At 44.8% G+C, this 25,369-nt stretch overlaps 1 protein-coding gene across 1 annotated transcript in view; it reads left to right on the forward strand.

Moving 5' to 3' along the window:
• The window catches only part of LOC123957703 (deleted in malignant brain tumors 1 protein), a 68,810-nt gene that overhangs the window by 22,488 nt on the left and 20,953 nt on the right, over positions 1–25,369 (forward strand). Inside the window, exons 10-16 of the mRNA XM_046030696.1 lie at positions 363–677; positions 13,961–14,275; positions 15,364–15,660; positions 20,466–20,780; positions 23,114–23,428; positions 23,918–24,214; positions 24,718–25,032. Of these exons, the coding sequence (XP_045886652.1) occupies positions 363–677; positions 13,961–14,275; positions 15,364–15,660; positions 20,466–20,780; positions 23,114–23,428; positions 23,918–24,214; positions 24,718–25,032 (2,169 nt within the window). The remainder of the gene's footprint in view (positions 1–362; positions 678–13,960; positions 14,276–15,363; positions 15,661–20,465; positions 20,781–23,113; positions 23,429–23,917; positions 24,215–24,717; positions 25,033–25,369) is intronic.

Genomic DNA, 25,369 nt, shown 5'->3' on the forward strand with positions numbered 1-25,369 from the left:
TCCTTTTCTGTATATTTTAGCAGCTCTGTCACCGAGTCATTGTGGTGTGAAATGTAACACTGTTCAGATGCAGCACTATATGAGCTGCTAACCACAACCTGCAGAATGCTTTTAGAATTGAAGAGCAGAATAACAAGTGGGAAATGTTGCTCAATACAGTAAATGAAACTGTAATGTAGGTGATGAAGTTCATCGAGTGTTTGATCTACTGTGAAAAGTGTTTTATATTTCTCACAGTCTGTATGGGTGATGCAAAGTATAATGAATCATAACCTTTGCCAAATTTGTGTCATTTGTGTCATGACTAAATGACAAGCGAATGTTCTATCCAGCACTGATTTGTCTTCTGTGTTCTGAACTAGGTGTTCTGATCAGACTAGCTGGGTCTGGCTCAACTCGGTGCTCTGGAAGAGTTGAAATGTATTACAACACCACCTGGGGAACAGTCTGTGATGACAGCTGGGACTTAAATGATGCTGAGGTGGTGTGCAGGGAGCTGGGCTGTGGTGGAGCACTGAATGCCACTGAGTTGACTCATTTTGGTCAAGGAACCGGTCAAATCTGGCTTGATAATGTGAACTGTTCAGGAAGTGAAAAGTCTCTGACTCAGTGTCAGCATGGAGGATTTGGGACACACAACTGTGGACATGGTGAGGATGCTGGAGTGATCTGTTCAGGTGAGAAAGATTTTGTAATAATTTCTCTTATATGTAGCTATTCATAAGTAAAGCTGTAATACTACCAGTACTTCTACTAATACTAACAACAACAGTAGCCTAATTGGCAGTAAAACCTAATCGGGGACGTTTTGATGGAAACTTTCCTACACCTCACATTATAGTGACCCATACACATAAGCAGAAATGCACTACAAGAGAGACAAAAGGGAACATAAATAAATAGAGGCTCTGTGAGGCTGTAATGCTCATCATGTCAAAACTGTTTCCAGTCCTTATTACAGATGTGGAGCTGTTTTACTGTTTGCATTTAATACGCTCCACTGATTCAAACTGAATTACAATAAATGAATATGATTCTCTCTCTCTCTCTCTCTCTCTCTCTCTCTCTCTCTCTCTGAGTGCATGCTGGGAGTTTGGTGGTGTAGAGCGTGCTCAGTGTGGCTGAGAGTTTGTGAGTAATTCCAAACTTCTTTTGTTTCCTCCCTAAGTGTTTACATTATGATTGTTTGATCATTGTTTGCGGTATTGTCACTGTAAGTTGTAGGGCGACCACATGAAAATTGGTGAAATTCGGGGGAGGGGTGGCTACCAGTGAACATTAACACATGTCAAAATCAAAACACAACGCTAAAAAATTAACAAGTGTTCATCTTTCTAAATTCTCCAACTCAAACACGGATATCTCATTCCGTGTTAAACATGAACAGGGACACTATATGGTAGGCTATATGCTAGCTCCGGTAACATGTAAAGTGTTTTGAGTGTGGAGATGTGGGCGACAAGCGGATCGCGTGTTCCCACAAACAGCATGCGGCGTGGCCCGCTGCGGCCGCTGCTGCAGATAACAGTTCCCCATTGCAATGCTGGTGCTGACAGCTCCGTGGTCCGGGCTGACGGTGACTGTGGTGATGGTGATAGCGGCTTAGTGGTTGGGGCTGACGGTGATGGTGGTGATGGAGGCTCCGCGGTCAGGGCTGACGGTGAAAGAGGCTTAGTGGTTTGGGCTGACGGTGTTGGTGGCCTCGAGGTTAAAGACAGTGCTGCAGGTGAGAAGGAGACTGAGGTCTGGACAGAGCAGAGAGAGGATGACCTGGGGAGGCCAGAGCAGGATGCAGAGTGTGTTGATAATCAATTTTTAATAAAAGAAGAACTAAATAATACTGGTACAGGAGAGTTTATTGCATTGTTCTGAGTGGTGACTGGAATTGCTGAACTGACTTTATGTTAGATAGGACTGGAGAGGAGCCACATATTCAGTCCTCCTCTGTTCTGTCTCATGTATTAAGAAAAACTGATTTGGTTGATGTGTGGAGGATGAAACACTCTTCAGGTAGGCAGTACACTTGGATCAAAATATCAGATGGTAGAGTAAGTGCTGCGAGACTAGACAGGTTTTGTCTACCTGGTTCAGTTCCAGTAGTTTTTACAGACCATCATTTAGTCTTAATGGAGCTGATTCTTTCTCCCACTGGAAAACCAAAATCCATTTGGTGTTTTAATGTTAAATTATTACAAGATCTTAATTTCTGTGAAAATTTCAAATTGTTTTGGGCTTAATGGAGATCTCGGAAAGATGATTTTCTTTCCCTGGCTCAGTGATGGGAGGGAGGAAAAGCTCAAATTAGGGTGTTTTGTCAGGAATACACAGCCAGTGTCACAACAAACATCAAGAGAGCTGTGCAGGAGTTAGAGGGCGAGATAAGAGACTTGTGCATTACGAACAGATAAGCAAAATAATGATCTTTTACGATCAAAAAAACAGGAGCTTAACACCTTCCTCCTTCCTGGACTATCATGGGACAGGACCTTCTGGACGTTTTTAAAGAGTGTTTTAAAAAGAGACACTTCCAGCATCCTGCAGGCGTGCAGTTCTTTCTCTGCTGCCCAAGAAGGAAGATTTAACTCTTTTAAAGAACTGGAGACCAGTAGATCTTTTATGCACGGACTGTAAGATTCTCTCTAAGGTCTTATCAAATAGATTGAAAACTGTTATTGACTTTTTAATTGGTGCAGATCAATCGTACTGTGTACTGGGCAGGTCCACATTTGATAATTTGTTTTTAATGAGAGATGGTTTTGATATTTGCAAAGTATATAACATCAATGTTGTTATCATATCTATTGACCAGGAGAAGGCTTTTGACCGTGTGGATCATGATTTTCTTTTTTCTACCTTACAGATTTTTGGTGTTGGGGAGGGTTTTCTGTCTTGGGCAAAGCTGTTGTACCGTGATGCTTGTTGTGTGGTGAAGTGGTGAAGGTAGGTTTAGTGTTCCAGTGCCAGTTAGGAGAGGGATCAGGCAAGGCTGCCCCATCTCAGGCCAGCTTTACAGCATTGCCATTGCGCCTCTCCTCTGCAGACTTAGGGGTCTCTCCCCTGCCAGAGCTGGCTCAGATGCCCCCTGTTGTTGTATCAGCATATGCTGATGATGTAAATGTATTTATTTGCAATCAGGGAGACATTCAAGAGCTAGAAGACACCCTGGCCTTGTATGGAAAAGCTTCTTCTGCCAAGGTGAACTGGGGAAAAAGTGAGGCTTGTTTAGTGGGGGAGTGGCGCGTGGGGAGCACTCCTGGTGTTCCTGGGAAACTTACATGGGGAAAAAGGGGTAAAAAAAGCTTTTCTAGGGAGTGAGGACTTTCAGAGGCAGAACTGGGAGGGAGTGCTGGAAAAGGTAGAAGCCAGGTTGTCTAAATGGAAATGGTTGCTACCTCACCTGTCCTATAGGGGAAGAGCTCTGATAGTGAATAACCTGGTCGCATCATCTCTGTTGCACAAGCTCATTGTGTTGGTGCCACCAGCAGGCCTGTTGAAAGAGGTGCAGCGGCTCCTGGTGAACTTCTTCTGGTCTGTTCAACACTGGCTGAGGGCGTCGATCTTGTATTTCCCTGTGGCAGAGGGAGGACAAGGACTTGCAGACATTCTGTCCAGAACTGCGGCCTTCCAACTGCAGATGGCACAGAGGCTGCTGTATGGCTGCAGTCGCTGCTGGTTAGCTCCACATCAGGTACTCCAGAGTGCTGAGTAGTATTGTGGAGGAAGTCTGGCAGTCCCTGTCTGAGCCACTGAGAGACTTTGCTAAGGATCATGCTGGCCAATGGAAGGATGACTGTATGTACATTTTTCCCTCTCTGAGCGTCTGTCCTGTTGCTGAGTAGTGGCGAGAGGAGAAAACTGATGTTTGTTTTAATCAATTTTTTATTTGGAAGACCAGGAAAAATTAAATGTTGGGTCAGGGCTGGACGGATATGGTGCGGAGCCTGAAAGGTCTGGTTGCAGCTTGTCTGAAAGTAGGACACGCTTTCTACACACTGCCTAGTAATCTGGAGCTTTTCAGGGCTCTGTGGGGGATCAGACATGTTTTATGTTCACTAGAGGAAGATGGTTCACTGGTTCTTAACATTTAACTTAGGCACGGGCAACTAATGTCTCCAATTAAACTGATTATTTTAGGCTGTAAATCCCCGCAGCTGAAACACGTAGTTTCCTTTAGAAGGCAGGTCTTTATGGTTTTGAAAGATAACAATGAGGAACTAAATTTAATGTTGAAGTTTAGAGCGTACAACTTTGATTATATTTTTTATGCATCGTCAGAGAGAATGAAGTGCTTTGGCTGTGGAGTAGAGGGCCATATTGTCCATTCCTGAACACAGAAACGAAATGCTGAGGCTAATAACAGTGAGACTACATCAACAGGTTCAGAACATGAACATACACAGAATTCACAGGAAAGAAATATACAGGGTACACAAGAGGACAGTTCACAGAGTTCACAGGAGGGGAATACACAGAGTACACAACAGGCTGGGCATCAGGGGGCAGCTGGTTCTGTTGATGCTATTCCAGGTTCAGATGTTGATGTTTCAGTGTTGTGAACAAACAGTGTGGATTTGTGCATTTTATATTAAATAATTTGGAAACTCAAAATTCGTCCTCTCTCTCTCTGAGATATGCAGTGAGGTAACGCTCGGTGCCTGACTGTTAAAATGACAAAAGAAACACTCACCAGAGACTAGCTTTCTCTTGAACAGCCTATTGGAACTCTTCGTAAGAGAGGTTAGGAAACCCTAAACTGCCCCCCCAAACGCGTAACCATGGCAACTATCCTTGCTCTTTGTTTAATTAACTCACTTCAAAGGATATTCTCCTCTTCATGCACAGGTGTGAGAAACTCCAGGACACCAGGGACAGCCCTGAACGCCTTTGTGTAAAAAAAAAAAGAGTACTTTCCTCAAAACTCAAAGCATTACCTTGTTTAATTAAATAATCTTTTAGTTACTTGATTACGTTTGCCTCCATTTGAGTAGTTATGTTACCATGTTGGTGTATTTGTTGTTGAAAAGAATCTAAATAAGTTCATTTTGCAGTGTTTTAATTTTCAGCAAGGATCCCTGACGTTTATTCATTCTATGTTGTAATCAATGCTTTGTTCACAACACTTTCTGACACTTCCTTTAGAAGTGATGATAAAGAAATGTCATCCTATACCCGATTAATTTTCCAGCTCGAATTTAATAATAAAATAACTAAATTGACTAAATAACTAAAGCTCCTGAGCAGAAGATTGTTTTAGGGTCAAACAAAGCTATCCTCATGTAACCCAAGCTCCCCCAAGTGGACAAAATAAGTATTACAGGCCATCGTCTGAAATGCCGTTTAATGTATAAATATCAAATTTATCTTGTCCATAATCTGATGCCATTCGTGTAGCTTGCCTATATTCTCTAAGAACGTGTAACAGCCAATATATCCAGAAAGCTAGTTAAGTTCCTCTCATCTGTGATTCCTATTAAATGCTAACCTTTAAAGGTCTAACTACTGAAAATTGTTGTCCTTTTTATCAAATGCTTTAAACTAAGAACGGTATACCCGTTTGATAATTAATAAGGTTTGATTGTGGGAAGATATTTGATTACAATACGCACAAATAGATTTTTTTTTGATTAGACATATTGGTAAAGTTAAAGAAAAGACAATCACTCCCTCAGGGGAACAAAGGACTGCCCTCTGGGAAACACGCCCCAACAGACAAAACAGCGACACACGCTCTTGTTCGTCCTCTGCTTGTTCTTGGCTCTCCAACTGCGCTTCGGCACGCGCCCAGCATGCCCCCTCTCCCGGCAACGCCCTAAGAACTTCGGCCCGGCGCAACGAAGCCTTTGTTCGTTTTCAAGCCACAGATGTGAAGCACCGCGACATCGATTTTTCCCTCGTTTCCAGCAACTTCACCTGCTTTTTCTTTTCTTTTCTTTTGTATGTTAAAAGTTATCAGACCGCTAAGTTACACTAAGTTTAATTCAAGGATGACCAAGTTCTTTGTAAGCTTTATTCTTCGAGCGAACTTACACTGCTCCCACTGAGGTTGTACCCCACCCGCGTGGGCCCGCCAGCAGTAACAAAGGACTACCAAACCTCTGACCCGAGCCACGGTTGGAAAGGCCCCACTGCGAGATTCTTCAGTAAGCCCTCCAGAGCAATTCCCTGAAAGAGAAAGTGACTGGCTGACGGCTTTAAGCTGTCCTAACCGAGAACGCACGGATCTTTGCCAGTGTGAGGCCGTTTAATGGCCACCCGGCTGGGAGAAACGACATTCAGTAAGACCAAAACCTGCATTCTGTGATTAGTGATGTTACAACGTTAGTTGTTAATAGATTATCTTTAAGTCTTAAAACTCATAGCTTGCGTTCATTAGCGGCCCGTGTGAATCAAATTCTCCCACAATAGAACCCACATTCTCATTGTTTAGCCATTGTTATTTCTTTGATGTATATGTAACCGCATTTATAGTCACCTTAGTTAGTAAATAAATTTCACGAGAATTTATCCCTTCGATATGAGACTGACTGACTGATTTAAGATAATTGAGCGATTGTTAACTAACTGATCACTAGTGAATAATTGTATAATTATTAAAATGCTACCCAGAGGTCCGGAGACTCTGGGTTAATTAAAACTTCGGTGGTGCCCCTTGAAACGAGAGATTTATGGACTAATATTTTCTACATATTAAAATTCATAATTTGGTATTCATTCTCATAAATTTTTTAAAACATAGCAGACATGCAACATCGTTTTCTGGTGGTTTGGGAGCTGCTGTTTTGGGTTCTGCTGGGTCAGTTTCTGACGGCCTGGGAGTTTCTAGTCTAGATACAAGGGATTTGGGTGCTGCTCTGGTGCAGCGTTTTCAGGTTCTGCTACTAAAGATCCCGTAGTAAAGGTCATTGAGCAGTCACATACTGACAGAACTAACAGTGATGTAGTCAACACACAGACTAAAGCAGGGGAGGCAGAATGTTCTCTGGAGGACGACAGTGAGATGCTATAAGACAAAGATTTCTCTAAAGATAATAAAAAAGGAAACCAAATGATGAGTGTCAGTCTGCTTGTAAAGTGAAGAAAGCTTCTCCTCAGAGTGAGTGTCAGCAATCACGTGAAAGTGAAGGTGAAGAGGAGAGTGATGTGGAGTCTCTGGCCTCCTCACAGACGTGGGTTCACAAGAGGAGCGGCTATTCTTTAATGAGTATTAAGAGTTTTCTGCAGGACACCAAGGGAGCCAGAAGTGTTTGTGTTGTTGGTTTTTCTGATCACTCACTTGTAACAGTTTCTGTCTTTATAAAGTGTGTAAAAAACAGTAGTGCTTATTGGCATTTAGCACGGCTTTATTGGAAGATAAACATTTTAAAGATCACACCAGAAAACACCAGAGCACAAAATCTGATTTTATTTCTTCACAACAATTGTGGGATTTTGGAAAAGTTCTGATAAGACAATTCTGTCAACAGTACACTCAGAATGTCACAAAAGCCTTGGTTAGTTCAGTTAAAGCTCTGGAGTCTGAGGTGAAGGAGCTCAGAAGCTGTGTTCCGACCAAAGAAACTTTACCCCAGAACTTTGGAACCTTTGGAGGAACTCACTGCATTCCCACCAGAGGGACCAGGGTCTAAATGTAGTTCTGGGGTCTTCATTTTACCCCCTAAAAAGACCCTGCTCGGGGGCTTGTACTTTCCGAAAGTATCGGGTACTTTGGGGGGGTGGGGCTTGCCTTGCAGTGAATTTCTGAATGGGCGAGTAGAGGCTTTAACTGGAGAATGTCGGGTGTTTGTCTGCTGCTGCTCCTCTCTTTTCCACCATTGTTTGCAAACCAATAAATCACAGTCAGCAGTCAAATAGCATACATGTCTCGCCTGAGATCAATCGTCGGCATTAAATGTAAATAGCAGCAAGCCTGGGTGTGTTTACAGCAAACAGCTTATGGAGTTACTACTGGGTCCAGAGTTGTTGTTTTTAAGTTTTCATCAGTCAGGAAGTTTCTACACAGAGCTGAAGTCGGTCTTCTCCTCTTCAAAACCAGCTGATAACAGCAGGTAATAAAGCTAGTTAAAATCACGTTCCTCCGACGCTCAGGCGACACAGACGTGAGTGCTGCAGCTGATCTGGAGCTCTTGTCACTGGAAATGTTTTACTAACCTTCCAAACTGTTGCGATCTTATTTTTGGGTTGTTTTATCTGTGGTGGAGTTATTTTAAGAACTTGATGGTTTTATCCAGTGTGTTATCCACACATGTCTCGCAGATGTCTGCCTGAGATTGTATGTCGGCATTAAATTCATAGCTGGGGAAACAGCAGCCAGCGTTCAGCAGTGTGTTTACAGCGAGCAGCTGGTGGAGTTACGCTAAATCCTGGGTTAGAAGTTGCTGTTTTGAGTTTTCATCAGTCAGGAAGTTTCTACAAGGAGATGAAGTTAGTCTCCTGCCCTGTGTTTGAAACGGAAGGCAGTTGCCTCGCTGCCTTGATACCGTAACAGACAGCTGCCGTAGAAGGCATCACTTACGGCAACCTGTGACGCCAGTACGCCGTCTTGCGTCTCTTCTGGCTGTCAGAAGAGACGCTAGCCTTAGGATAAGCTAACTAGCTATAGAAAAGCCAAACGGCTAACAGACACCTCAGAAATCATACTGAACAAACTTGGTTGGTTACAGTCACGGGCTAATATTATAGTTCAATGTTTAGTTCTCGCTAGATTTTCAAAAAGCCGCGCTGCTTTATGGGTAATAGTCAGCATCAAGTCACCATCGGTGCTGCCTTCAAAACTGGCCGTTACTGGGGCAGCTTGAAGGCATCTCAGGAGACAGGAAGAGATTGTTCAAGCCGTTTCGAACAACACTCAATGCCTCGCTGTCCTGTTAGACACCTTCTGAGACAGCAGTTTAGCCCGTTTCGAAGACAGCTCTCCTCTCCAAAACAAGTGGAACAGCTGATTACAGCAGGTAATTAAAGCTCGTTAAACATCCCGTTCCTCCGACGCAGGTGGACACAGACTTGTGCTGCCAGCTGATCTGTAGCTCTTGTTGGCTGGAAATGCTGTAATAACCTTCCAAAGTGTCGTGATTTTATTTTTGTGCTGTTTTCTCTGTACTGGAGTTATTTTAAGAAGTTTATGGCTTTATCCAATTTGGTATTAAATGTGTAACGAAATTTGTGTCCCCTCATTATACTCCCACACAAAAAAGCTGCTTTAATGGTGAAGCTAAGCCTATAGATTTTCATTATATTCCAGTCAAATCTGATGTTCATTTATAAATGTTGTTCATGGATAGTGGTTACAAATAGTGATGCCTGTGCATCGCTGTGTATAGCGCATTGGCCTAAAAAAGGTACTTTTGGTCGAAAAGAGCCTAGAGACTTAGTTGAAGCCACGGGAGACCAACGCCACACTCAGAGGCTTGAAGCTAAAACGTCTGTTTTAGCCAACCTGCTGGGTGTCTCAGCTCTTATTAGGTCCCGTTTCCAAAATGTAGCCCACATGGATGTTGCATCAAACATTTTCTTTGGTCTGGAGCGTAAGAATGGACAGTTTAAAGGGTGACATTGGGCAGGTGCTGACTGATCATACAGCAATTCGTAAACATGCGGTCAGTTTTTACAGCAACCTGTTTAAATGTGAGCACAGAGAGGAGCATGCAGTGTCCCGGAGCTTCTACACTGGTCTTCCTCAGGTCGAGGAGCAGAGTAATGTAGAGTTGGAAGCAGCTCTTTCTTCTGATGAACTCTATACAGCTCTGCAGAGCATGCAGAGTGGGAAAGCTCCCTGAATAGATGGTCTATCTATTGACTTCTGTAAGTCTTTCTGGTCAGTGGTGGGGGAGGATCTGCTGGCAGTACTGAGTGACAGTCTTGTCGGAGGGCGTCTGCCACCTGCAGTTTATCAAAAACTGGAGACCTCTGTCACTGCTCTGCTCAGATTATAAGCTCTTCGATTATAAGGTGTTGGAAACCAGGCTGAGCAAAGTAATGGAGAAAGTGATTCACTGTGATCAGACTTATTGTCTGGGGTTGATTTCTTACAGATCTGCAAGCTGTTTGGCCTCAAAAAGCTGGAATCATTTCTATTGATCAAGAAAAAGATTGATTGTGTTGAGCATGACTATTTACAGCTCACTTTGAGTGCTTTTGGTTTTGGTCCTGATTTTATTGATAAAAGTTAAGGTTTATACTGTGACATTCAGAGTGTGCTGAAAATTAATGGTGGTTTAAGTGTTCCTTTTCAAGTTTAAAGGAGAATTAGACAAGGTTGTGCCCTCTCTGGCATGTTATATTCTCTAGCATTTGAGCCTTTGTTGCATAAACTTAGATGTGATCTTCAGGGATTGACCATTCCAGGTTATAAAGCACCTTTAAAACTGTCAGCCTATGCAGATGACCTAGTCATCCTAGTGGATAATCAGAAGGATATTAACATGTTGGTAAGGGATGTAGTTCAGTTTGGCACTTTATCCTCAGCCAAAGTTAACTGGGACAAAAGTGAAGCTCTCTGTATTGGAGGTGTACTGGAGAAACAGCTAAGCTTACCTGGGGGGTTCATTTAGAAGGTATTAAATATTTAGGGTTTTTCTGGGTGATCAGTCCTTTGGTTTGAAAAACTGGGAGAATGTTCTAGAAAAGGTGAAAGGTCATTTAACAAGGTGGAAGTGGATTTTGATGAAGACGTCCTATAGAGGCAGAGTTCTTATCACTAATAATTTGGTTTCGTCCACTTTATGGCATCGCCTGTCATGTGTTGACCCCCCATCTGACCTGCTGTCAAAGATCCAGGCTCTCTTTGTTGACTTTTTTTGCACTGGGTACCTCAGAGTGTGCTATATTTGCCGACGGACGATTGAGGACAGGGCCTGATTCACCTCAGTAGCAGGGGGGCTACTTTCCGTTTCCAGTTCCTACAGAGGTTTCTGTGTGGTTCTACTGATTTGATGTGGAGGCCGTTGGCTTGCACTATCCTGGGTCAGTTAGGTGGACTTGGACTGAACAAATCTTTGATGGACTTAAAGCAGCCTAACATCAAAAAACTTCCTGTTTTCTATCGTGGACTGTTTAAGGTGTGGAACTTGCTGATAAAGAAGAGGCTGGGACACCACAGCTCACTTTACTGGCTGCATTTATGGGTCTCGTTTCAGTGCAGTCTGTCAGGTGGGGCCGACTCTTTTCAGGAGGTTCTGTCTCTCTAGGACATGTAATTCAGCTTACAGGAGCAAACTTAGACGATGCAGCTCCTCTTGCCTCCCACCTAGAGGTGAATTCGACTTGTGTTATTGCTCTGTTGCTTAGTAAATGGAAAGAAGCTCTCATAGGTAGTGAGTGTAGCCAGGTTCGACCTATAAAACCTGGTGAAGGTTGATGTGGAAGCCCAGTCAGCAGCAGTGCAGACCTCCTCCGAATGTGGACCCCGAAATAGAGCCCATGAAACGACCATTCCTCTTGTAGAGTGTGCCACAAACCCTTGAAGGGGGATCAACCCTGACCTGCACATGCGAAGAGACTTGGTGCGATCTACGTAGCACCTACGGGCCCCCACAGGGCACAAATTATGAGGCCTCTCAGCTTCAGCTGTAAGGTGTGAGGGAGCACACACTAGCCAATCGTCCAGATAGTTGAACACCAAAAAGGCTCGGAGCCGCAGGGGAATAAGTGCAGCATCCATTCATTTGTGAATGTTCGTGGCGATAGGAACAGACCAAAAGGAAGGACAGTGTACTTGTAGGCCCTCCCTTGAAAAGCAAACCTGAGGAACGTCTTGTGATGTGGACTGATGGGAATGTGAAAACAGGCATCTCGAAGGTCCACTGTTATGAATCAATAACCTGCCTTTATGGCCTGAAACAGAGCCCCCAACTTGAGCATCAGAAAGGGGACTTTGAGATACCTGTTCAGCCTCTGCAAATCTAGAATCGGGCGGAACCCCCCGGTCCTCTTGGGGACGGGGAAATAACCAGTGTAAAACCGCAGTCCCATTTCCTTTGGAGACAGAGGTCATATTGCACCTTCTATAGTAAGACAGAAATCTCGCTGGCCAGAATGGCAGAACGAGATTTGTCTCTTACCTTTGTCTCCAAAACCCCTCGGAACAGGTGGATCTTCAACTGCAGGCAGTATCTCTCAAACTCTAGAGTACTGACCACCCAGTGGCAAGAGGTGCACTGACGCCAAGCCAGAAAATGGGCAGGGGAAAAAGCTGGCATCAGGGAATGCGCCCCGCCAGGAGCGCCGGTGGGGCCCAGAGGCCCCACAATCAATCAGTGTGCTCCCGAGACTGGAAACGCTGGCGGCCCTGAGCCTGTTGCTGGGGAGGCCCCTGCCTCACAGACCCTGAACTGCGGGAGGAGCGCTGCTCCACAAAACGAGGCCGCTGGAGACCGCAACGCCTGTCCAAAGGTGCCCGAGCCACAGGCTGCGATGGCCCAGGCTGACAAATGGACTGTGTACGCAGCCTGACCTTCTGGGCCTCATCCAATGCAGCCTCTGCTGCAGGACCAAACACCTCACAGGGAGCTATGGTAGCCTCCAGAACTGCAGCTTGATCTGTATCTGCCAAACCCAACTGGCTCAGCCAAATATGCTGCCGGCCATAGTCAGCTGTTCCAAGGAGTTACCAAGAATCCTGACCTGAGAGCTAGCATCATGGATCACTGTGTCCACAACCTTAATCATCTCTGGCAGGAGGTCAACCGAGTTTTTGGACTCCAGGTCTCATATCAACCTCCAAGTACACTAGCAAAAGAGCATTAGTGTTCGCCAGTCTCGAGGCCATGGCTGTAGACTGATAGGCCTTCACCAACAACGCATCAGTAGCGCGGCACTTCTTATTTGGGTGACGAGCAACCTGACTCAGCCATCTGGGAATCATTACCACAGCCATCTCCTTCATCATAAGCTCACCACAGATCCACTTACAAAAGCAGAGTGTGAGTACACCTGCACACGTCGAGCACAAACTGCTCACAGCACACCACGGGGGTGCCAATGCAAGGCAGCCCAACTGTTGGCAAAAAAAAAAAGGCAAGGTAAAACAACACAAACTGATATAAGCTCTTAGTGACCGGGAGGATAGAAAGAGGGAGAGTGTGTGGGTGTGCGACGTTCATATACTGGGCAGTGGGTGACCCACAGATTTTGTTAATTTGGTATAATGCTCCTGATCCGGGGGTTACAGTCACGTGGTTACAGGTTCACCGCTGACCTGCAGTGGAGGATTTCACATGGTATTGTGACTGTGAATGCTTTTGTATCTGTCATTAACTCTGATATTAACCACGATTGTCCAACTATCCGTGAGACTGTTTTTCATTGTTTCATGGAGTGTTCTTGACTTCTGCCACTGTTTGCAATTGGAATATATTTTTGGACTGTTTGGGGAGGTTTCTTCTAAACCTATTTTCATTGTGGGATACAGGTATTCTCAAAAGAATAAAATTAAATGCCAAATTTTTTATTTTATTTTGGGGAGAGCAAAGATGGCTGTTTATATGAGCAGGAAAAACAGAATAGAGAAAGCTGTGGATGATGATGCTGTGCTCATGTTTGTAAAGATATTGAAAGTTTTTCCAGTATGTGGTGTGAATGTTCTTTGTTGGGTTGTAGATGATGAACTGCTCTTTGGAAGTGTGCTGAGATAATCTGGATTCTGTGAATTGTGTTTTACTGATTGTTATTTTTGTAGTTTTGTAACCTTTTAAATCTCCTAATAAATGTATTGTTAAATTTCAAATTTCTCTCTCTCTCTCTCAAATCAATTCAATCTAGCTTTATTGGCATGAATGTAAAACTACAAATAAATTACAATAGAACAATTCATTATATATAGGTGATTAATCACTATTAGATTTAAAATAAAGTAAATAAAGCAGTAAAAGTGTGTGTGTGTGTGTGTGTGTGTGTGTGTAAAATAAAAGAAATCCATAAAACAGTAAACTCTCTCACTGATTTGTCTTCTGTGTTCTGAGACTAGGTGTTCCGATCAGACTAGCTGGGTCCGGGTCTACTCGGTGCTCCGGAAGAGTTGAAATCTATCACAACAAGACCTGGGGAACAGTCTGTGATGACGACTGGGACTTAAATGATGCTGAGGTGGTGTGCAGGGAGCTGGGCTGTGGTGCAGCACTGAGTGCCCCTCAGTCGGCCCGCTTTGGTCAAGGAACAGGTCAAATCTGGCTTGATAATGTGGCCTGTTCAGGAGGTGAAAGGTCTCTGACTCAGTGTCAGCATGGAGGATTTGGGAAACACAACTGTGGACATGGTGAGGATGCTGGAGTGATCTGTTCAGGTGAGAAAGATTTTGTAATCATTTCTCTTATATGTAGCTATTCATAAGTAAAGCAGTAATACTACCATTACTTCTACTACTAATAACAACAACAACAGTACCCCAGTTGGCAGTAAAACTTTGGCTTGTCTGAGACTGTATGTTACAAAAAACCCTCTATTCATTTTCAGAGCTTATTTCTCTTTTGCTGACTTTTTGCCCCCTCTGGTTTGGGGTGTGGGATTAAAAGAAAGGTGCGCAGTGTTGTGATTCACTGTATAACAAATAAAGTTGTTTGGGTCCTGCTGCCTTCAGGACCCAAAATATAGAGGATAAATAGAGGCTCTGTGAGGCTGTAGTGCTCATCATTAAGAGAAACAAACTGTCTGATAAAGTGAAGTCACTTGGTTTATCAGGAAATATCAGGAAGTCACCAAAGCCAGGCAGCGTCTGACCTGCGCCATAAACCAGGTGTCTATGTGCATCAGTTTGTTCAGTGTTTCTGTGTTGTGGGACGTCTCTCTTAACTCTTTCTATTATTGCTTTCACTTTTATTTTCATTATTGTATTCTGGGATTTGAAGCTAATGTAACTTTGTGATGCAGAATTCAAAATGGCCCCACCCACAGAGAGATGGAATTTTAAAAACAAGCATGTGAAAGTGAAATAGTTGTGTAATTATTAAAACGTAGAATGGAGGGTGGAGGCACATAGAACATAACACATCCCTCTTACAGTAACTTTGCTTGATAGATACAAAAATTGTCTCTTTCTAAAAACATATAAATATATATATAAATAGGAACAAAGCCACAATGGAAAGGAGAGTATTGTACATATTTATCATAATTACAAGTATATCATATATGCAGCAATAGAATAATATTGTAAATTCTCAAATCTGTAAACCTTCTATTAGATACACAAAGAAGGATTATGAGTTGGTCCTATTTTTACAGTGTGTGCATCACAAATTCATTCATTCAAGTTTCCCATTATACTGCCTTACAAGTACACACCTAATGAAAAAAGACAGGAAAACAACGTTAACAAAACCAGGATCAAATATATAATACATTTAATACTTTATTGTTGTGTTATTTTTTCAGAGAGCCTCTCAAAGCCCAGCATCTCCATGAATCTTGCTGGTGAGGTTACCTGGGGTCAGAACATCAGCATCACTTGTTCGATCTTAATTCAGGCTAATTTAGACGGAACATTCCTCCTGGAGCAGACCTCAGGCTCATTCAGAAAGAACCAAACATCAAGTATCAACTCTGCTACCTTCATTATACCTAAAGTGAACTTTGATAACGAAGGATCGTACCAGTGTCAGTATCAGACAAGTGTTTCAAGACGAGACTTCAGCTCCCCTTTAAGTGACTCTGTCAGACTCTCTGTTACTGGTAAGGAAATTAATCTGTTTCATTCACTTGTTTAAAGAAATAGTTCAACATGTTGGGAAATAAGTTAATTCTTTTTCATATTGAGAGTTAGATGATAAGGCTGATACTCATCTCGTAGCTGTCCTTTAAATATGAAACCATCAGGTAAGAAAACGTTTCAGATAAAGTATTTTAAAAGGATAAAGTATTATCCTTTTCTGTATATTTTAGCAGCTCTGTCACCGAGTCATTGTGTTGTGAAATGTAACACTGTTCCCCTTCGAGGGAACTCGAACTGCATCGGTTACGACACTATGGGAACGCCTCTAGGCGTAGCAGGTCTGAACGTGAATGAAATCACTCCAATCCTATTGGTTTGTGAGGTGTGACGGAATAACTGGAGTATAAAGCACACCTGTATACACTCATCATTAGCTTTTTCTATTCAGCAGGCGCTCTGTATGTTGTTTGAAGAAAGCTCCAGTCCTACAAACAGTGTGTCTTACCTGAAGAAGAAGTCTACCAGCATGTCCGGCAACCAGATGTACAGAAGGTGTGTTTTTTTTTCTTGCCCTCGGTACATCACGGATGGAGATTCTCATGAGATGTGTGTCTCATGTTTGGGGATGGAGCACGCCCGGGCAGCTCTCGAGGGGGCTGCCTGCGCCCGTTGCGAAGCCCTTTCCATGCGGGTACTGAGGTCCTGCATGGTTCTCTTTTCCGAGGATGGCCAGATGTGTTCTCCCCGTGGTGCGGGCCCTGCGGCCGCTGAGGTGGCCTGGCGGCTTCACTCATGGGGCTCACAGCGTGATCTGTCGGAGGATTTCGGGACGGCTGAGGCTTTTTTCCGACCTTCATCTGCTGGCTCCGATGCTTCCTTTCCTCGTTCGGGAGCCCGTTTCTCGGCTTCTCCCGCTCGCGGTTTGGATCCGGAGACGCTGCAGCAATCCGACTCCGAGGAGGCGGACATGCTCAGTGCAGTGGACGATGACTTCCGGGTGTCGGAGCGGCGAGCTGCTGGAGGTGGTGAGTAAATCATGGGGCAGACAGGCAGGTGCGAGCTTGCACACCATGGCGGTGCTTCAAGCCTACCAAGCCGACCTACAGGAGATGGTCCAGAGGGGGGGTCCCTCTGAGGAAGATCAGGCGGAGCTTCGCAGAACCACGGAGCATTAAGACGCAGGGCGAAGCGTTCCGCCAGTACCTCCCTTGCCGGTCTGGACCCAATGCAGCTGAGGCTGCCAGGCATAGGTCCCTTCCCTCTACGAGCTCCTACCGAGAGGAGAGGAAGCAGAGTGTCGCTTCTCGGGGGCCCCCCCGAGGAGCTGGGGCAGCGAGACGGCGCTCTCAACCTCAGCCTTCTGAGAGACGTGATCTGAGGACCATCATCCAGTCCCGACGGAGCTCAGGGAAGAGGTCCTGAAGACCGGGGTAGGGGAGTCTTTCTCCCCTTCCGCAGTCCCGACGGAGCTCAGGGAAGAGGTCCTGAAGACCGGGGTAGGGGAGTCTTTCTCCCCTTCCGCATCCCCCCTCGGAGGCCGACCGAGGTCCGCTCCGCCATGGCAACGGGTGATGTTATCCCGCCGTTTACACGTTCGGGACGCACCTGCCACCATCGAGTCCACGCCGTACTGCCTGCCCCGAGGGTCTGCAGTCAGGCGGCGTTCAGACTCACTCACCGTGGATCTTCGGCGGCTCTCCCCTGCCGTTCTGGGGCTTCAGGGGTCCACCAGAAGATCACACGAGACACCGACCACCAAGGGGCCGGTTCCGTTGGCAGACTTTGCAGAGGCTTGGCCGAGCCTGACGAACATTTCTCTGTGGGTCCTGCGCACTGCCATAGATGGGTTTCGACTACAGTTCAAAACCCGCCCTCCAAAATTCAACAGGGTGGTTTGGACTGTGGTCCACCTGGAGCAAGGTCCGGTGTTGGGACAGGAAGTTCTTACTCTGCTGAGGAAAGGGGCCGTGGAACGTGTCTCCCCCCCGAGACAGAGACACCGGTTCTACAGCCGGTACTTCATAGTCCCCAAGAAGGGTGGAGGGCTGCGCCCTATTTTGGATCTGCGGGTTCTAAACCGGTCTCTGAGGAGATTCAGGTTAAAGATGCTCATCATCCCCGCCATCGTGACGCACATCCAATCCGAGTATAGGCTCGTCACGATAGATCTAAAGGACGCCTATGTCCACATCTCCATCCGTCCTTCTCACAGGAAGTTCCTGAGGTTCGCCTTCAGGGGTGTGGCTTACCAGTATCAGGTTCTTCTATTCGGCCTGGCAATTTCCCCTCGCATATTCACCAAGTGTATGGATGCAGCACTGGCCCCGCTGAGGCTCCTGGGCATCCGGATTTTTTGAACTACATCGACAACTGGCTCATCCTAGCCCAGTCTCGAGAGTTGGCGGTTCGGCATCGAGATGTCGTTCTGGCTCATCTGCTGCGTTTAGGGCTGAGACTCAACGCAAAGAAGAGTGTGCTGGCGCCCACCCAACGGACTACGTTCCTAGGGGTAGTATGGGATTCGACAACGATGCGGGCACAATTGTCTCCGGCACGTGTCGACACCATATTGGCTGCCGTGAAAGGGGTGAAGTTAGGCCATGCCATCACTATAAAACACTTTCAACGAGTGTTGGGTCTCCTGGCAGCTGCGTCCAGCGTAATACCATCTGGACTGCTGCACATGAGACCCCTGCAGTGGTGGCTAAGGACCAAGGGTTTTTCCCCGAGGGGAAATCCTTTCCGTCTGATTTGGGTTACGAGCGAAGTGTCTTCGTTCCCTATCAGTTTGGAAGGAAACTTGGTTCCTGTCCCAGGGGCCCGTGCTGGGAGGGTCTTGTCGCCCTCTGTACAGACTGGCACGTCAGATCCTCCTGTGGTCCCAGCAGAGGTAACAATCGCTCAGGGCAATGTATCTCCCGGGGACACAGAATCAGGGTGCAAACCTGCTGTCGAGAAAGGAGACTTTCAAAGGAAAGGAGACTTCACCCCGAAGGGGTGGAGCTCTTGTGCGGAGAGTTCGGCCCCATAGACGTGGATCTGTTGGCGTCTCAAGAGACTACGCACTGCCCGCTATGGTTTTCTCTCATTCCTCCAGCCCCGTTGGGTCTGGACGCCATGGTACATTCATGGCCCAGTCGCTCTGCTCCCGGTGGTTCTGGAGCGGGTCCGCCAGGACAATGTCGGCCTACTGCTCGTACCCCCGTTCTGGCCAAGACGGGTGTGGTTCTCGGACATCATGTCGCTACTGCTGTCCCAGGCGCAGGGTTGGGTTCTTCACCCTTGCCCCGCCGTATGGCGGCTGTGGGTCTGGCCCCTGAGGGGGCACAGTACCTAGAGGCGGGTCTAACAGCCGGAGCAGTCTCCAGGGCCACGTCCACAAGGATCATCCGTGGTGCCCGGAGGATGAGACCTGCGACTCGGTCCAAGGTTCCCACTTGGGATCTGGCAGTGGTTCTTGGGGCGTTGGCTGAGGCCCCCTTTGAACCCCTGGAGTCAGCTGAGGCTAAGCACTTGACCCTCAAGATGGCCTTTCTCCTTGCTATCACCTCTCTGAGGAGGGTGGGGGATCTCCAAGCGCTTTCGGTTTCCCGCAAAGCCTGGAGTTTGCCCCGGGGAATATTAGGGCTATCCTGCACCCTCGTCCAGGATACATCCCTAAAGTGCCCTCTTGTGCGGCAGGGTCCACAGTACTGCAGGCATTTCATCCTCCACCTCATGTGACGGCGGAGGATGGGAGACTTCATCTGCTCTGCCCTGTCAGAGCACTGAGTATTTACACTCTGAGGTCCTCCCGTTGGAGGAAGGCTGACCAGCTGCTAGTGTGTTTTGGGTCTCCCAGGGCCGGGCTCCCTGCATCCAAACATACTATTAGCAACTGGATTGTTGACTATTATTGACTATTTCCCTGGCCTATCAGGTGCGCGGTTTGCCTTCACCTGTGGCTGTGAGGGCTCATTCTACCAGAGGCATGGTGGCCTCTCGAGCCCTCCTTTCTGGGGCCTCTTTGCAGGATGTTTGTGTAGCGGCTGGCTAGGCCACACCGCACACATTCATTCGGTTTTACAGTCTTGACCTTCCTTCGGCACCTGGCACTCGTGCACTCTCCTCTTAGTCGTGCCACTTTATTGCACACTGAGGGCAGGTGGGGTTTTCGGCACGGTTTAGTGGGTATCTCGTTCCCATAGTGTAGGGGAACGTCTCGGGTTATGTATGTAACCCTGGTTCCCCGAGAAGGGGAACGAGACACTGCGTCGGCCCGCCGCACCTCTCTCCCCGCCTGAAGCGCCTGCTTCATAGTTTAAGCTAATGATGAGTGTATACAGATGTGCTTTATACTCCTCCAGTTATTCCTTCACACCTCACCGTTCTAGCAACAAACCAATAGGATTGGAGTGATTTCATTCACGTTCAGACCTGCTACGCCTAGAGGCGTTCCCATAGTGTTGTAACCGACGCAGTGTCTCGTTCCCCTTCTCGGGGAACCAGGGTTACATACGTAACCCGAGACCTTCTGATGCAGCACTATATGAGCTGCTAACCACACCCTGCAGAATGCTTTTAGAATTGAAGAGCAGAATAACAAGTGGGAAATGTTGCTCAGTACAGTAAATGAAACTGTAATGTAGGTGATGAAGTTCATCGAGTGTTTGATCTACTGTGAAAAGTGTTTTATATTTCTCACAGTATGTATGGGTGATGCAAAGTATAATGAATCATAACCTTTGCCAAATTTGTCTTCCAATAACAGTTTCTGTCATGACTAAATGACAAACAAACACATGTTCTATCCAGCACTGATTTGTCTTCTGTGTTCTGAGACTAGGTGTTCCGATCAGACTAACTGGGTCCGGGTCTACTCGGTGCTCTGGAAGAGTTGAAATCTATCACAACAACACCTGGGGAACAGTCTGTGATAACAACTGGGACTTAAATGATGCTGAGGTGGTGTGCAGGGAGCTGGGCTGTGGTGGAGCACTGAGTGCCACTCAGTCGGCCCGATTTGGTGAAGGAACTGGTGAAATCTGGCTTGATGAGGTGGGCTGTTCAGGAAGTGAAAGGTCTCTGACTCACTGTCAGCATGGAGAATTTGGGACACACAACTGTGGACATGGTGAGGATGCTGGAGTGGTCTGTTCAGGTGAGAAAGATTCTGTAATCCTTTCTCTTATATGTCGCTATTCATAAGTAAAGCAGTAATACTACCATTACTAACAACAACAACAGTATCCCGGTTGGCAGTAAAACTTTGGCTTGTCTGAGACTGTATGTTACAAAAAACCCTTTGTTCATTTTTCAGAGCTTATTTCTCTTTAGCTGACTTTTGCCCCCTCTGGTTTTGGGTGTGGGATTAAAAGAAAGGGGCACAGTGTTGTGATTCACTGTATAACAAATAAAGTTGTTTGGGTCCTGCTGCCTTCAGGACATTTAGGGATACGGGGATGATTTGATGTAAACTTTCCTACACCTCACATTATAGTGACCCATATGTAACCAGCTACTCAATGACTGGCCACGTCTATATGGGGATAACTACCAAATTTTCCTACTATTAGTAAATATTCAAGGTATCGAGATGTTTGGAATAAGGCCAGATCAGAAGATTATAGGTTTGCTCGTTGAAGCCAAAAAGTTGAACTACAACAGTGAAAGAACAACACAAGGCACAGGAATAAGTTTTACTGCATGTATTAAATGCAATGCATAAGAAAGGTGAATAGCATTAGTGAATAGTAGCAATTATGTACAGCAAAATAGTAAAGTAGAAAAGTGGGATCCCAAATATACAATATATATATATATATATATAAAACTGGAAAATTAAAAAGTATCAAAATAATAAAAGATTGCGAGTGCACTCAAAAGAAAATAGACCCGGGTCTGTTTAAATAAAGTTCACAGTTCCTTAAGTCACTGATAGTGGATCAATGCAATCCAACCTCAATAGCATTCACTTGTATTAAGTGTCTCAACGGCCACTAACGGGTGTTAGCAGGGTCCTGGGGCCTGGGCCATTAGGCCACAACGGTGAATACATCAATTTAAAATTCAACATAAAACACCGTTTCAAAACATATAACTTGACGGAACTTCTCCACTCACCACTGGTAGTAGTCCGGAACACAATAAAAACATCCCGTTTTATCGTTAAAGACATTTTAGTAAGTTTACAAGGATAATACACTTTAGCCGTTAGCTTCGAGTTAGCAGTGGCTGCGGTTACAAGCGCTGTTTACATTAAGAACAATGGGCACACAATAGCGTACATTAGCATATAGGCTAGCGGAACAAAACAAACTCACCAGTGCAATTGATCGGCACAAAAACTTGAACATGCCTGCCGGTCTAGACTCTCTCTAGTATTTCTCAGTATTGGTTACAGTCATAAGTCACAGAAATAAATATTAACACAAAGTTTATATTTAATGTACCGCTACGATGATTCAGCTACATCGGCGTCACTTCCGGTCTCCCTCACTGCACAAACGGCTGAGACGGGGGTCTAAACATTCTGTTGGCTACGGTGTAGTAACACTCAAAATAACAGGCTAATGCCACAATAACAATATGCCCTTGTATTGGATGATATCAATGTTTACAAGCGATCTTTTCAACATAAAAAGGATTCATTTATACTTATATATAGTTTTCACATGTATTATCTAATCACTTGTATATAATAAACCTATATTTATTGCATATTTAGTTCACTCAGGACTTATTTATTTATTTTATTTATTGCTCATTTTAGCTCTGGGTTACACATAGACAGCAGAAATGCACTACAAGAGAGACAAAAGTGAACGAAAATAAATAGAGGCTCTGTGAGGCTGTAATGTTCATCATACAGAGAAACAAACTGTCTGATAAAGTGAAGTCACTTGGTTTATCAGGAAAAATCAGGAAGTCTGACCTGATGAAGTTCACAAATACACCACATTGCATGGTGGAGACATATCAGTCTGAACCACATGTCATCCTGCTGATAATGCTGGAGGGAATGTCAGGCTGTCAGGTTATCCTCTGGGAACCATGACTGTCAAAACAGTTTCCAGTCCTTGTTGCAGATGTGGAGCTGTTTTACTGTTTGCATTTAATCTGCTCTATTGAATTAAACTTAATTACATTAAATGAATGTTTCTTGTTACTTCTGTCTGTGTGCCAGCATGCGAGTTCTCCTCTCTCTCTCTCTCTCAATTCAATTCAATCTAGTTTTATTGGCATGAATGTAAAACAACAATATTGTAAAAGCTACAAATAAATTACAAAAGAACAATTCATTATATACAGTTCATTAATCACTATAAAAAATAAACAAAAATAAAGTAATAAAGTAGTAAAGTCTGTGTGTGTGTGTGTGTGTTAAGAATGTAAATTAAATATTCAAAATTAAAATAAAAGAAATCCATAAAATTGTAAACTTTGTCTCTGTCTCTCTCTCTCACTGATTTGTCTTCTGTGTTCTGAGACTAGGTGTTCCGATCAGACTAGCTGGGTCCGGGTCTACTCAGTGCTCTGGAAGAGTTGAAAACTATCACAACAACACCTGGGGAACAGTCTGTGATGACAGCTGGGACTTAAATGATGCTGAGGTGGTGTGCAGACAGTTGGACTGTGGTGCAGCACTGAGTGCCACTCAGTCGGCCCGCTTTGGTCAAGGAACCGGTCAAATCTGGCTTGATGAGGTGGGCTGTTCAGGAAGTGAAAGGTCTCTGACTCAGTGTCAGCATGGGGGATTTGGGACACACAACTGTGGACATGGTGAGGATGCTGGAGTGGTCTGTTCAGGTGAGAAAGATTTTTTTGTTATTTCTCTTATTTGCAGCTATTCATAAGTAAAGCAGTAATACTACCATTACTTCTACTAATACTAACAACAACAGTAGCCTAATTGGCAGTAAAACTTTGCCTTTTCTGAGACTGTATGTTATAAAAAACCCTTTGTTCATTTTTCAGAGCTTATTTCTCTTTAGCTGACTTTTTGCCCCCTCTGGTTTGGGGTGTGGGATTAAAAGAAAGGTGCGCAGTGTTGTGATTCACTGTATAACAAATAAAGTTGTTTGGGTCCTGCTGCCTTCAGGAGCTATCTGTAAACCTTCTATTAGATACACAAGAAGGATTATGAATTGGTCCTATTTTTACAGTGCGTGCATCACAAATTCATTCATTCAAGTTGCCCATTATACTGCCTTACACATGCTTATTGAAAAAATCCAAGCAGAGTCAAATATCTAAACAAATACATTTAATATTTTTATTGTTGTGTTATTTTTTCAGAGAGCCTCTCAAAGCCCAGCATCTCCATGAATCCTGCTGGTGAGGTTACCTGGGGTCAGGACATCAGCATCACTTGTTTGATCTCAATTCAGGTTAATTTAGACGGAACATTCCTCCTGCAGCAGACCTCAGGCTCATTCAGAAAGAACCAAACATCAAGTACCAACTCTGCTACCTTCATTATACCTAAAGTGAACTTTGATAACGAAGGATCGTACCAGTGTCAGTTTCAGAAAAATGTTTCAAGTCAAGATATCAGCTCCCCTTTAAGTGACCCTGTCAGAGTCTCTGTTACTGGTAAGGAAATTAATCTGTTTTATTCACTTGTAATAGTTCAACATATTGGGAAATAAACTCATTTATTTTCATTTTCATAGCTGTCCTTTAAATATGAATCCACAGCCAGCAGCTAGCGTAGCTTAGCATAAAGACTGGAAACAAGGAAACAGCAGTAACTTACTGAAGGCAACCAGAGGGGACCGAAAATCAACACGTTCTCACTCCCAACTCATTGCAAATTGGCACTTGGTCAAGGCCCTTCCGCGTCATTTATTGACCTTTAGGGCTCCGCGGTCAAGTTAGCAACGCTTAGCAACAATAAATATGTTAACGTCACTTATGTCAATTTACGTAATTTGCCTAAATAAAAATATTGAATGTTGACTTTTTCTTTCACACGGGACACGAACCTCGGTCTCCTGGTAAGCAGTAAAAGTGTGTGTTTAAAAAATAAAAATGAAATAAATCAATATAATTGTAAACTCTCTCTCACTGATTTGTCTTCTGTGTTCTGAGACTAGGTGTTCCAATCAGACTAACTGGGTCCGGGTCTACTCGGTGCTCTGGAAGAGTTGAAATCTATCACAACAACACCTGGGGAACAGTCTGTGATGACAGCTGGGACTTAAATGATGCTGAGGTGGTGTGCAGGGAGCTGGACTGTGGTGCAGCACTGAGTGCCCCTCAGTCGGCCCATTTTGGTCAAGGAACCAGTCAAATCTGGCTTGATGAGGTGGGCTGTTCAGGAAGTGAAAGGTCTCTGACTCAGTGTCGGCACAGAGGATTTGCGAAACACAACTGTGGACATGGTGAGGATGCTGGAGTGGTCTGTTCAGGTGAGCAATATTTTGTAAATATGTCTCTTATATGTAGCTATTCATAAGTAAAGCAGTAATACTACCATTACTTCTACTAATAATAACAACAACAGTAGCCTAATTGGCAGTAAAACCTAACCTTGTCTGAGACTATATGTTACAAAAAACCCTTTGTTCTTTTTTCAGAGCTTATTTCTCTTTAGCTGACTTTTTGCCCCCTCTGGTTTGGGGTGTGGGATTAAAAGAAAGGGGCACAATGTTGTGATTCACTGTATAACAAATAAAGTTGTTTGGGTCCTGCTGCCTTCAGGACATTTAGGAATCGGGGACGTTTTGATGCAAACGTTCCTACACC

Source organism: Micropterus dolomieu, linkage group LG02 (assembly GCF_021292245.1).
Source record: "Micropterus dolomieu isolate WLL.071019.BEF.003 ecotype Adirondacks linkage group LG02, ASM2129224v1, whole genome shotgun sequence".
In the NCBI taxonomy this organism is placed as follows: domain Eukaryota; kingdom Metazoa; phylum Chordata; class Actinopteri; order Centrarchiformes; family Centrarchidae; genus Micropterus; species Micropterus dolomieu.